This window comes from Poeciliopsis prolifica, unplaced genomic scaffold, assembly GCF_027474105.1.
Source record: "Poeciliopsis prolifica strain line A6 unplaced genomic scaffold, Auburn_PproV2 SCAFFOLD124, whole genome shotgun sequence".
NCBI classification, from domain to species: domain Eukaryota; kingdom Metazoa; phylum Chordata; class Actinopteri; order Cyprinodontiformes; family Poeciliidae; genus Poeciliopsis; species Poeciliopsis prolifica.
The window spans coordinates 728310-742500 of record NW_026562499.1 but is presented as its reverse complement, the minus strand read 5'-3'; the positions used below and the strand labels follow the sequence as shown (position 1 = coordinate 742500).

At 46.5% G+C, this 14191-nt stretch overlaps 1 protein-coding gene across 1 annotated transcript in view; it reads right to left on the bottom strand.

Moving 5' to 3' along the window:
* The window catches only part of LOC129355096 (bone morphogenetic protein receptor type-1A-like), a 20308-nt gene extending 9220 nt beyond the window's left edge, over positions 1-11088 (bottom strand). Inside the window, 3 exon segments of the mRNA XM_055024646.1 lie at positions 1283-1530; positions 7032-7110; positions 10884-11088. Coding sequence (XP_054880621.1) covers positions 1283-1337 — 55 coding nt within the window. The 5' untranslated portion in view covers positions 1338-1530; positions 7032-7110; positions 10884-11088.
* Positions 11089-14191: the final 3103 nt, after the last annotated feature.

The following is a 14191-nucleotide window of genomic DNA, read 5'->3' as shown; positions in this document are numbered from 1 at the left end:
ATCACTAGAACCGGGCCAGGGATCACTAGAACCGGGCCTGGAATCACTAGAACCGGGCCTGGAATCACTAGAACCGGGCCAGGGATCACTAGAACCGGGCCTGGATCACTAGAAACGGGCCAGGATCACTAGAACTGGGCCTAGAATTACTAGAACCGGGCCTGGATCACTAGAACCGGGCCTGGATCACTAGAACCGGGCCAGGAATTACTAGAACCGGGCCTGGGATCACTAGAACCGGGCCTGGAATCACTAGAACCGGGCCTGGGATCACTAGAACCGGGCCTGGGATCACTAGAACAGGGCCTGGAATCACTAGAACCGGGCCTGGGATCACTAGAACCGGGCCTGGATCACTAGAACCGGGCCTGGAATCACTAGAACCGGGCCTGGAATCACTAGAACCGGGCCTGGGATCACTAGAACCGGGCCTGGATCACTAGAACCGGGCCTGGAATCACTAGAACCGGGCCTGGAATCACTAAAACCGGGCCAGGGATCACTAGAACCGGGCCTGGATCACTAGAAACGGGCCAGGATCACTAGAACCGGGCCTAGAATTACTAGAACCGGGCCTGGATCACTAGAACCGGGCCTGGATCACTAGAACCGGGCCAGGAATTACTAGAACCGGGCCTGGGATCACTAGAACCGGGCCTGGAATCACTAGAACCGGGCCTGGGATCACTAGAACCGGGCCAGGAATTACTAGAACCGGGCCAGGAATTACTAGAACCGGGCCTGGGATCACTAGAACCGGGCCTGGAATCACTAGAACCGGGCCTGGAATCACTAGAACCGGGCCTGGGATCACTAGAACCGGGCCTGGATCACTAGAACCGGGCCTGGAATCACTAGAACCGGGCCTGGAATCACTAAAACCGGGCCAGGGATCACTAGAACCGGGCCTGGATCACTAGAAACGGGCCAGGATCACTAGAACCGGGCCTAGAATTACTAGAACCGGGCCTGGATCACTAGAACCGGGCCTGGATCACTAGAACCGGGCCAGGAATTACTAGAACCGGGCCTGGATCACTAGAACCGGGCCAGGAATTACTAGAACCGGCCTGGGATCACTAGAACCGGGCCTGGAATCACTAGAACCGGGCCTGGGATCACTAGAACCGGGCCTGGATCACTAGAACCGGGCCTGGGATCACTAGAACCGGGCCTGGAAATTTATGTATTGGTTCTGTTGGGTCGGATGAGATAATTCCAGCTCTACTTCCAGGGAAATCTCTCAGTCAGAACCAGACAAACTGGACCTGAGGTGCCTTACCTTGGGTTCTGAGAGCCAGCAGGAGAGCAGCAAGCAGACCGGTCAGAACCGCCATCCTGCAGCCAGAACCGGGCCCAGAACAACACAGCAGCAGCTTCGCTTCCAGAGACGCTGGTTCTGATCGGCCCACAGTGGGACGGGCTGGCGGCGGGTCTGCAGCAGCAGCGGGTGGGGGGGGAACGAGTGGGTCCAGAAGAATCAACAGCTCAGGTTCTGCTGGGTCTCACTGGTTCTGTAGGTCCGAAACCCTGGAAGAGAAACACCAGAAAGGTCAAAAGTTCTGACCCGGATTCAGATCAGAACCGGAACCTGGTGGCCTCATCTCCATGGAAACCAGAGAGGATACCAAGAGGTGAAAGGTCAAAGTCATTTTTATTTATTTAAAGTTGATTTTATTAAAAATGTAAACAAACATTTCAATGAAAAGACATTTATACTTGTTTTAATTTGAATTTTATTATTTTAGTCCTGTTTTTTATTCTTTATTTTTTTTACATCATTTTAAATTCTTGTTAAGAAATTAAAACCTGCATCGTTGGACCATCTGTGATTATTTAAAATAATGTTTTACTTTGTATTTCTTAATATTAAATTTTTTTACACAAATAAAACAAAAAAAAAATTATTAAAAACCCTGCAGTGTTTTAATTCAATGACTTCATTTTTTAAAATTGTATGTATTTTTTTAATTTTACTTTATAAATCAAAAATACTAAATTAAAAACACTTTAAATCTTTCTGCAGGTTTTTAGTGACTGAATCATTTTCTGCTCCATTTTTCCTAAAGGCTCCTGACATCTGGACCCGTCCTCGCTGAACAGAACCCGACCGGAACGCGACGCTCATAGACCCATGAAAACATGTTGAGAGTCTGAGGCGAGTCAGAACATGACTGAGGAGAGGAGGATGAAGAGGAGGCGGCGCCGGCCCAGCTGGACTCGCCTCCATCGTGTTTTCAAAGGGAAGTGGATGTGTTGGGTGATTTAGGGAGGTGATTTCCTGTCGCGGGCTCAAACCGGGCCTGCCGGGTCTTGTTGGACCTCGGGTCTGAGTCCTTATCTCTGCCGTTGTCTTCGTCTCCATCTGCAAGCGGAGCGAAGGCTCCCAAACACACGAGTGTTTTTGTTGTGGCAACCAGGTTAAGATTCCTCCACTTCTCCGCTATCGCCGTCCGGACCGCAGCAGAACCAGAACCGCCTGGTTCCAGAACCAGAACCGCCTGGTTCTGCTTCTGATTCCTCCTGCTCCTGAAGGCCAACATCGGGGGGAGGAGGAAGCTTCGTCAGCCTAATAGGAACCGCTGAGTCATGGTCACTCCCTGGGGGAAGGAATCTGATCAGGTCACACAACCTGATCAGGGGTCAAAGGTCTTATGTAGATGGAAATAATAAGACCTTTGACCTTTACTCTCGTCCAGACGACTAGTGCAGGATGCTACAGCATCAGTTCAGATCAAACTGATGACAGAAACCAGAGATGTGGGCCAATCACAGATAATCACCAATAATTACCAATCCTTTCACCAAGTCTCCACTCCAGTTGAACCATCACTGTCAGATGACCTCACACAGACCACCTGACCTCCAAGAAGCACCTGCTGCTGTCCATCAGTCTGGTGAGGGTCAAAGGTCATCTTTGGACCACCTCAGGTCCATTGTTTATCTCAAACGTCCCAGTAGATTCAGCCCAAGCTCAGAGAAAGCTCCATATCAAACGCTACAGATGAGCAGGTTGTCACACCTACTATAAAGTTTTAAAAATGCAAACATTTTAAAAAGACTTGAATAAATAAGCAAAGCTCAGCCTGGTGGGGCCTCAAGTAAAGCCTGGTAGCCCTCCAGGCTTAAAGTACACTAGGGGAAACCCTGCACTGCACCAGGGGGAGGAAGATAGTCTCTCCTCTCTAGAAACAAGATGGCGGCAAGATTGAGGTTAGCAAAGCTGCGTCTGTTTGAAGGATCTGTCCATCATGGTCCAGCACGGTGGTGGAGGTATGATGCTGTGGGCAGTCATTGAATGGACCCGGATCTCCTCTGTAGACCAAAGTATTTCAGGGTGAACGGTGAGTCCATCTGTCCAACAGCCAAAGCTCGGTCCAAATAGAGCAGATCGAGAACAGAACAACTGGAACAGAAGAATCAAGGAGTTGGAATGGGCTAGTCAAAGTCCAGAGCTCAATCAGGTTGAAATATTTTGGTGGGACCTTCAGAGAGTTGAGCAGAAACAACCTTTCACCCGGTCAGACTGATAGAAACTAGGTGTGAACCGATAATGGGTTCTGATTTCACCGGTCAGATGATTCATGTGAGGCAGATTTGATCCACTCTGAACACGGCTAACAGCTAACAGCTAATAGTTGTTACCTCAATGCCACCAAGATACTTTATCCTCATATTTACTGGACGTGTTACAGCTTTAACATGTCCAGAAACACCACAGAGCGGACGGCAGCCATGATGAATCCAGATGACCTGCAGAAGCAGATATCGACTGTCAGCCATTAACATCGTCACTTCCTGTCTGGAAGAGCGACAGCAGAATAAATGAAAGGCTAACGGTTGGAGAAACCAGCAGCAGCCGAGCTCCAGCTTAATGAGGGAGGTTAGCTACACAACTGCTAGCTACACGGCTGCCGTTAGCATCACGGCTGCTGTTAGCTTCACATACGTTAGCATCACAGCTGCTGCTAGTGTCACAGCTGCTGCTCTCAAGCTTCAGATATTGAACAGGAAGCAGGAGTTCAGGTTGTGAACAGCTTCAGCCTGGTTCCTCTCCACTCTGGTTTTCTTCCCCCTCCTCCTGCCTCCATCTTGGCCCCGTTCCCCGGCCCCTGTGGGGGCCCCTCCTTGCAGGCGGGCCTCTGGGTGCTGCAGCCTCCCGTCGCTGTCGGCGCCCTGCCCGACATGCCTTTCAGGGCCTGGGAGACTGCAGCCCAGACTTTCTGGCTCCACTGTCATTGTTTGCTTGGCTGCTTTCTGCCTCCTGCCCTGCCGTGGATTAGCATAAGATTACCCAGAATCCTCGGAGTCAGAGCCAGCGCCGCATCTTCGCCCTCCTTTCCATCCTTCCTCCTGATTTCTGACCTGTGCTGCTCCTTCAGTCATTTAAAGAGGATTGAACCAACAACCCTGCAGTGCCTTCCTTCACCTCCAGCTGATCTGGGATGGGGTTTGTATTAACCTGGTTACTAGAGCTGATAACGGAGATCACGCTCATCATCTGTAAACAGGAAGCCTCCATGATGTGTACCTTCCACCAACCAGGAGTTCATGAAAAACCTGCCAGCGTCTCACCTGCTGAGGTTCTGATGGACCCGACTACCAACCCATCTACATCATGGTTGGTTATCCTGGATTCTGATGTTTTCAGGCCGTTTTTCCTCCTGATGGTCCAGTGGATTTTGATTTGGGAACCAGAACCAGAACATCTGCTCCACCTCCAGCTGCTGAGGTTCTGACCCAAACCAGCCTGTTCCCCTCCTGGCCTGTGGGCACTGCAGCAACAACTACTGCAGGAAATGACACTAAAGTCTCTCAAGACACTGAGAGCAACTTCCTGCTTCACCAGTGAACCAAGATGGAGGCGTCAGAGTTTAGTGATTTCTCTTTAGTCTTTGGCTGAAGACCAGGAGCCATTTCTGCTGTTAGCGCTAGGCTAACACTAGCTTTGATTGTATTTACCCAGAATGCCCAGCGCTGTGGCCCACTTCCTGCTTTTGGAGCTTTTCACACCACAGTTCACTTCAACTGAATCCAGACTGAGGTTACAGATTCACAGATCACTAACCGAACCAGACTTTGACTAGGCAAACAGACGACAGTTCCATCAAAGTGACTAAACAGGGTTGGTGAGAGATTTACATTATTTGGATTAATGTCATTAGACGCAGATGCCAAGGAGACACAAGCAGGAAATGAGGAGCAGAGCGCCATCTTGTGACGTCACACTTACAAGACATCCTGAAGACACACAAGTCTTTTTTTATCCTGTTGGACGGAGAAACATTTGGATTGAATCCTGGAGAACTGAGATGACTGAATACAAAAAATCGCACTGAGGTCGCTTCCATCCATCAGCGACAGGAAGTCCATCCATCAGCGACAGGAAGTCCATCCATCAGCGACAGGAAGTTCATCCAACAGCGACAGGAAGTCCATCCAACAGCGACAGGAAGTCCATCCAACAGCGACAGGAAGTCCATCCATCAGCGACAGGAAGTCCATCCAAGCGATCCAACATCCACCATCCACAGCGAAGTCCATCCAAGCGACATCAGTCATCCAGGACAGTCCATCCAACAGCGACAGGAAGTCCATCCAACAGCGACAGGAAGTCCATCCAACAGCGACAGGAAGTCCATCCACAGCGACAGGAAGTCCATCCATCAGCGACAGGAAGTCCATCCATCAGCGACAGGAAGTCCATCCATCAGCGACAGGAAGTCCATCCATCAGCGACAGAAAGTTCCCCTGCAGCGCGCTCGCTCTTCCAGAGAAATAAAACCCCTCAAAGCAACACAAAACAGCTGACCCTGCATCTGAGGTGCACAGACGAGCGTTACAGTCCTTCCATAGAATCAACCGATTTTCTCTCCCTGCTGGGATTTGCTGTTTTATTGTCACTTATTGTAATCAGTCTGTTGACTTTAAAGCTCAGGAAACATTCACATCATTCTGAACCCATAAAATCCCATTGATTATTAATCCTGTTTTATGCTGCAGCTCTGTTGTTCTTTATTCTGACTTTATATTTGTATTAAAAAGCTTTGACGTTCTGTCCCTGCTGCTGTTCAGCCAGACATCCTGAAGCATCGCAGCACCAGGTCGGTCCGCTGCGCCGCTCATTTCATTAGAACCAAACAGAACCAGAACCAGCAGCTTCATCAGCCGCACAGACTACCCAATCCTCTGGGGCCTCGTCATGGTCACACAGCGGGTCCTGGAGGAGGTTTAATTACTTTAATCGTCATGGAAACAGGTCCATCAATCACAGCTGCCGCCGAGTCAGAGACACTAGAACCGGCCAATCACAGCCAGGGAGCGCATCGATCACCAGAACCCCCGACCTGACCCAACCCCCCCTCCTCCCTGGCTGCTGGAATGTGAAGCAGGTAATGGAAAACGCCACACACACACACACACACACACACACACACACACACACACACACACACACACACACACACACACACACACACACACACACACACACACACACACACACACACACACAGAGGAGCCTGGAGGAGTTCTGTCTCTGGTTCTGCTTCACCCACAGCAGAGTAAACAGCCAGCAGTAGACAGGACAGTGTGTGTGTGTGTGTGTGTGGGTGTGTGTGTGTGTGGTCCAGTCGGAGTCTCGACGCCGGATGGTTTCATCCACCATGTCGCCGTTCAAACGGCAGTGGACCTTGCTCGGTGGTCCAGAGGTCGGTCCTGACGGCTCCTGCAGCAGAACCAGAACCCGAAGCGCTGCAGCTGTAACCGGAGCCGCCGGGTCGGCCCAGACGGGGCGGGGCGGTGGGACATATGGCAGCCATTAGGCGCTGCAGACTGCCCGGCTCTGCTGCAGAACCTCCGACTCCGCCGCCCTCAAGAGAAAAATCCCTCCAGCTCCTCCATTAATCAGACCAGCAGACGGAGCCAATCAGCCAATCACAGCCTGTGGTCAACTACCAGGAGGCCTCCTGATTGGCCAGCTCTGACTGAGGCCCAGGGGTCAGAGGTTAATCTGCTTATTTAGCTCATACCTGACTGGAGGCTCCATAATGCAGCAGAGAGCAGGACTGAGCACGGCCCCATGGGAAATGTAGTCTGAAGGCAGCCGGTCTGCAAAACAAACAACGAGGTTAGAAATATAAAAATTCACCTTAGAACAACGAGTTAATGTTCACTCTGCAGCCAGGCAGGAAGCTGCTCCTTCACAGTAAGAGTCCGGCCGGTCCGGACCCGGTCCAGGAAGCTTTGGACCTAAATACTAGACTGAGCCAATAAAAGAGCATTGACTTCTGCAGCGCCACCTACTGTCTGACAGGAGACGTGCAGAGCAACAGGAAGGAAGGAAATATGCTAACAGCAGAAATCAGAAACTAAAAGATAATTTAGTTTTAAGATAAACTAAGCTTAGCTAAACAAAGTTAAACTAAACCAATAAATCCGACACATGGAGGTTCTTCCGAAACAAGCAGGAATATAAATGTCAACAATCCCAGCAGTAGCTGCTGAAATCAGATGGATATTAATATGATTTACTTCTGCAGACCAACATGGATAGAATTAAATGTTAGCATGAAGAAGAACCGTTTCCTGCTCCATTCGGACGTTTCAACCAGGAATGACCGACATGTTCGGCTGCAAACATGGCCGACCTGCTCCCAGAGCGGAAACCATGGCAACCAGCACAGGAAGCTGGACTCCTGTGGGTGGAAACCAGTGGAACCGGTTCTGGTATCAGAACGGAGGAACGCAGCCTGGAAACCCAGACCTGCAGTCGGGCCGACACAGAACCTATCAGTCCAACCGGACTCTTTCCTCACCAAGCACCGGACCAGGCCCAACCGGACCGGGCCCAACCGGGCCGGGCCCAACCGGACCGGGCCCAACCGGACCGGGCAGAGCTGGTGTGTCCTCAGCTCCCAGTCCGCCCAGCGGTGAACTGGGTCCAGAAGGACTGACAGAACATAAAATATTCATAAAACCGTTTTAATACCACAAAATTAGTCGCATCCACACAGAAAACCATAAAAGCGACGGTTCGAATCAAAACCACATTTCATAAAAACTGATATTTCATAATCATCAGATTTCAGCTCTTTTAGGAGAAAACGTGACTTTAATCTCTGGTCGTTAATTCGGTTCCTGAATGCAGCACCAGAAGGGCGCGGTGCGTTCACAGCCTCCAGGAAAACCCAGCGCTGAGCGGCAGGTTTGGATCCGGCTGCTGCTGCCTGCAGGAAGTGAGGCTAACGGAGCGGGTCAGAACCGCTGGGCCCGGTTGCTTACAGCAGATTAATAGAATCACAGGACGACCTTGGGGGAGGACCGGTCTTCACGGTACCAGGACCGGAGGGAGGAGCCTTCCGGAACCAGAACCTCTGGGTCATGACCCAACAGGAAGGAGAACCAGAACCTGTTCAGATCATTACTGAAGATCAGAAGCGGTCTGCTTCCAGAACCAACCCAACCCAATAAACCCGCTGCAGTAGGACTGAGACCCGGTACCAGGACTCATCTGAACCGGTTCTGATCAGAAACCCAGAAAGTCCCAGAACAGAACCGTGACCCGGTGATTTTGGTTTCAGTCCAACGAAACGTTCAGAAAATATGGAGAAATAAAAATGATTCACTTCATCAGAGAGAAAAGAACTGGTTCAGAGGAACTGGTTCAGAGGAACTGGTTCAGTTATAGTGAATTAGTGAATCAATTAAAATGAATCAGTTTAAATCACATGAAACTGATTCAGTTGGAAGTGATTCAAATAAATGTAATAAATAAATTTCAAAGTGATTCAGTGAAACAGATTCAGTTAAAGAGAGTCAATAAGTGGTTTAGTCAAAGTAAATTAGTTTAATTCAGTTGAAAGTGATTCAGTTCCAGTGAATCAATTAAACAGAGATGAAAGTATTTTGGATCGAACTGATTCATTTACAACTGATTCAGTGGAAAGTGATTCACCTCCAGAGATTCAGTTTAATGCAAGTGAATCATTTCAGTGGAAAAAGAATCAGTTTGGATCTGAGCTAGAACTGCAGCAGCAGGAACCAGAAGAATGGCTCCTCTGTGCGCCGGCTGCCATTACTGCTGCAGCGCTGAGCAGGAGGAGGAGGAGGAGGAAGAGGAGGAGGAGGAGGAGGAAGAGGAGGAGGAGGAACGCCGGCTCCTGCAGCGCTGAGCCAAGGAGAGGAGGAGGAAGAGGAGGAAGGAGGAGGAGGAAGGAGGAGGAGGAGGAGGAGGAGGAAGAGGAGAGGGCCGATTGCATGTTTTCCTCTCGCTCAGCCACTCTGTCTCCACGACGATGGGGGAGGCAGAGGAGGAGGAGGAAGAAACCTGATCTCCTCCTCCTCCACCGCCGCCTCTCAGCCGCCTGAGAAACCCGATCCGGTTCTGCAGCGGGAGGCTCGGAGGGGGAGGAGAGGGAAACTGGGAAACCTCAGCCAGGAGGAGAGGAAAAATGGGAAAACTGGGAAGACCGAAAAATACTCCAGGAGACAGAAAATTGGGAAAACACTCCGAAAGGAGAGGAAAATCCTGGAAAAACCAAACTGGAGCAGAGAGGATGGAGCAGGAAGATAGATCTGCTCCGTAGAAACCTCTAGGAATCTCCAGCGTTCCCATCTGTTGGACAACCAGCTGCTCCTCCAGCCAATCACAGCCAGTTTCTCTGGAGACAGAACCAGGAAGGTCCAACAGAACCTGAGCTGAGCTTCCTGCTCCGGTCCTTAGGAGACACGGAGGAGGAGGAGTGGTGATGTGGGCTGGTTGGTTCTGATGAACAGGTCGGGAATCCATCCTGGATCAGGAAAAATATCTCCCAAACATCCACATGGTTCTGATCCGATTCATGGCAACATGAACAGGAGACATTACCAAAGGTTCTGTTGCAGTTACTGCCAGACATCCAGAATCCAACATCTGGAACTCGGAACCAGAGCGGTTCTGGAACTGGGCCCAGTTTCTCTGTTTCAGGGCCTTTTCACAGAAATTACAGCAGAATGTGATCATTTAACATGTGAAACAGCTGGAAAACGACCTGAGAGGGTCCAGCAGAACCCGAACCGAACCGCCAGAGCATGTTGGGTTTGGTCCAAAACCCAGACCAGTTGCAGGAGGAATATAGGTGTTTAAACTCCTGAGCTGAGAGGGAAATAAAATAACCTGAGTCAGGTCATAATCCCTTCATGACATAAAATGTCCATTATTAATAACTGGACGTGTTCACAGTGATACTCCGATTTAAACCAGCAGGTTCCGGTTCGGCCAGGTGAGCTGAACTGACTCAGAACCACCAGAACCGACCCAGAAACATTCTGACCGAGCCGGGCCTCCACCAGAACCCGCACAAACCCAAACATTAACGGGAACATTTTCCAGCGGAGTTAGCCGCGAAGCTAACAGGCAGGAATGCGGCTAATTAGTGGTAAACAAACTTTATAAAGTTCGAATAAAACCCTCCAGTCGACCCTCCCCGGACCGATAAACTGAAATAAAACACATTTTAATGTTTTTAAAGCTTTTATTTGATGTTTTAGATATAAAGTCAGCTGGAAGACGGGCTGCGCTCAGAACAAACTTTTTTCCACGACGGCAGGATCCGTCTATGTCCTGGCGCCAACTCAGAGACCCAATCTGATCCCCTGACTCCGCTCTCATTTCAGTTCGCTCCAACTAAACCCACCGCTGGAAAAGGTTTTAACGTGAAACATCGGCTTTTATCACTAAATGCGGGGTGATTCAGAGGTCTTGGGGGCTCGGCCGCTTTAAATCTGGGCTGTTTTCCACCCACGGGCTGCGGCTGCTCCAGCACATAGACGGAGCTGAGGAGCCTCGGCGCCGCAGGTTAGGAGACAACTTCTGGGTTACATTAGGTTAAATCTGCCCTTACCTTTATATTGATCTCTGTAGACTTTACTCCCAAATGATTGCAGGGTTCTCTTCCAAACTATCCAGATAAATAAATCCAGAGCTGGAGCGACAGAAAATTCTTATTTCCAAACGTTTTTCCAGATATATTTCCAGGATCGGTCCTCCTTCCAGCTCCGCGATTTCTCACTCTGTTGCTGCTTGTTACAAACCTGGCAGAGATCCTCTCCCGAACAGGACGCCTCACTCCGTTTCTGCTGCTGCCACTACGAAGGGCAGGAAAATGACAGAGATCTTCTCTAAAACACGGTAACTCACCGATTTGTTGTTGAAAAAACTGAAGGATAGCAAATCTGACATAGATCACTTGTTTTACAGGATGCCTCACCCTGAGTTGCTGTCAATTTATTATCACAAATCTGGAAGATGTTCCCACATAAATTCCTACTATGCTAATAGATAGTTACCATCGTGCTTCTTTTGGCTTTTTACTTACCTGCCGCCATGTTGGATATTGAACTCTGGGTTGTTCAGTGAGCCTCTCCCAGTCAGTCCTGATTTCAGCTACAGTTGCTGTTTCATTTCAATTTTAAGATAAGGAAGAGAAAACAGTGGAAACCAGAGGGAAAGGAAGCTGGATTTAGTTAATTTTCATAAATTCTTTTGATAATCACTGTATATCTGGAAAGTACCTGCATGAATTTATCTTATTCCAAACTGTATTAATCTGTTTCATCAATATTCTACAGAAATACCTCCAGTTTATTAAAAATAAACTGGAGAAATCAAATATTACATAATTATTAAGTCCAACTATAACAGAAAGGAACATATTTACAATTTAATTAAACTGAGTTTAAGTTTATTTTAAATAACTAGCCTTCAGCTACTTTATTTTCACATTTTAATAAGTGAATGTAAAATTATTATTGAACTTGAAGCAGCAGCAAACTTCACATAACTCCTGATTAAAACCATTTTCCTGTTGATTTGAAAATTCATTTTAAAACCCTGAGTTATCTGTCAGATCGTCTCCTTCCTAATTAAAGAACTAAGTTTTGTTTCAAAAGCTGGTGTCTCTGTTTTCTGGTGGAAAAGCAGTGAAAGTGACAGTAAAGTTTAGTCAATTTCATTTACAAATAAAGTGATAATTATATTTTAAAAAATTCTTCAAGAAAAGTGAAACTGCAGTTCTTTGGTTTGTTCTAAAGCGAGCGGAGTGAGACATCCTAGCATATTTCCTCCTCTGTGTAAATTGCCGACCAGTTGCTTTGGACGGGCTTTTATTTTGAAAACAACACCAAAGGAGACTCTGCCTCCCTCTCGTGGCAATAAATATAAATACAGTCTGAGGATTGTTGCAATAATTGTCGGTTAAAAGTGAATCATTGTGATTTTGACATCTGCAGCTCAAATTAGAGTTACAGAACCTGAAACAGGAACTGAATAAAGGTCAAAGGTCAGAGAACAGAAAGAATATTCCTTATTTTCAATCATTTAAATGTTTTCCACAGTTTATGAATCTGATTTCTTACTGACCAATGAATGATAAGATTTCAAAGAATGAAACGACCAGCTGATTGTGTTTGCGGTGCTTCTTTATTCGTTATCCGCCTGTCAACACGAAACCAGGCAGCTTTAATTCAAACGGTGAGGTTAGCACTTCTCTGTCTAAACTAACACCGACATGCTGCTCTGCATGCACACTGCATTCACCCTGAAAACAAACCGTATAAAAGGACGAGACGGAGTAAAAACCCAACACAGATCATGAACCAGTCGGCCCAACAAGGAGGAAAACCGAGTCCGACCCGAACGGAGCTGCTGAGGAGAAAAGGCACAAAGACTCTGAACGACTCGGATCTACGCACAGAAACCAACATAATCTTTAAAAAAGAATCAAGCATTCAGTGAAACAACGTTCACACTGCAGAACTTCAGACTGTTTTAGTTCAGATCCTTAAACCACCACTAGATGGCGCAACAACGAGACAGAAAGAGCTAAAAGTGGGAGAATGTTGTCATGAGAACAAAGACAATTTTACAAAAAGGTTGAAATACAAAAATAAAGACAAAATATTATCAAAATAAAGTAATAATATGAGAAAGAAAGTATATGACAATAGTCAAAATAATTTGAAAATAAAGTCAGAATATCACAACAAAAAGGTCCTACAGTAAAGTTTAAACAATACAGAATAATGTCATAATATTTTCACAATAATGTTGTAATAATACAAGAATAGTCCAAAAACACCAGAATAGAATCAGAATATTACAAGAAAAATTTTCCAAAAATAAACTCATAATAATATGAGAATAAATTCATTAGCAGAAAAACGTTGTATAAATGACTTTTACCAGAAAAATGTTAATATGAAAATAGTAATATTACAATAAAAAGGTTGATCAACCATAAAGGTGTAATAACACCAAATGAAGTCATAATATTATCAGAATAAAGTAATAATTTTATGAGAACTGACAAATCAGTCTTAGTGCTGCGCTAACATGAGGAACGTTCAGCATGTTGTGAAGTTATGCTTTCGTTTCCATTTGACAAATAAGGAGATAATATTTTAACATTTATTATCAGGACTTTGAAACAATTGAATCTATTTAGGAGAAAGAACCACAGACATCAAATCTCTATTCTCTCCAATCTTTGCTCCAATTTATACATTTTCTCATGATTTCATGACTTTCTTCTGGTAATATTATGAGTTTTTTTAAAGTTAAAACATATTCTGGCCCTAATAATCTGTCATACTGAGCTGTCTTGTCTTTCTCAGGTGGATTTTGGTGACACTGTGGTCACTGAAGGTACTGCTGCTGGGTTTTATTATAATCTATGTTCAAATGGCCTAAAAACACACATCAGAAATCATTACACTTTTGTTTCACTCCATAAAAAATACAAATTTAAATTAAAAATCTGACTTTAGTTACGTAGTTTTTTTTGGCTTGAAGTGGCTGCAGTTTCTTCAGCGGCCAGTTGAGGCTGCTATAAAACAGGTTTATGAGAATACGTACATAAATGAAAAACATTTTACCCCAATAATTAGCAAAAACCTTGTTAATTGTAACAGCTTTCATGATTTCTGTGAGAACGTTAAAACCAAATGACAGAGTTAGATCAGAAAACACAAACCAGTTGTTACAAACATACAACAAGGATTAAAGTCAAAATACTTTCAAACATTGTTTAAAAACTGTTGCTAAATTGCATCCCAGGTTATAATCTGAAATATTCTCTTCAGGTCTCTGGCAGCAGGTCTGTTTCCTGAACATCTACTCAGCCAACGCAGCGACGGTTTAGCAAACATAGCA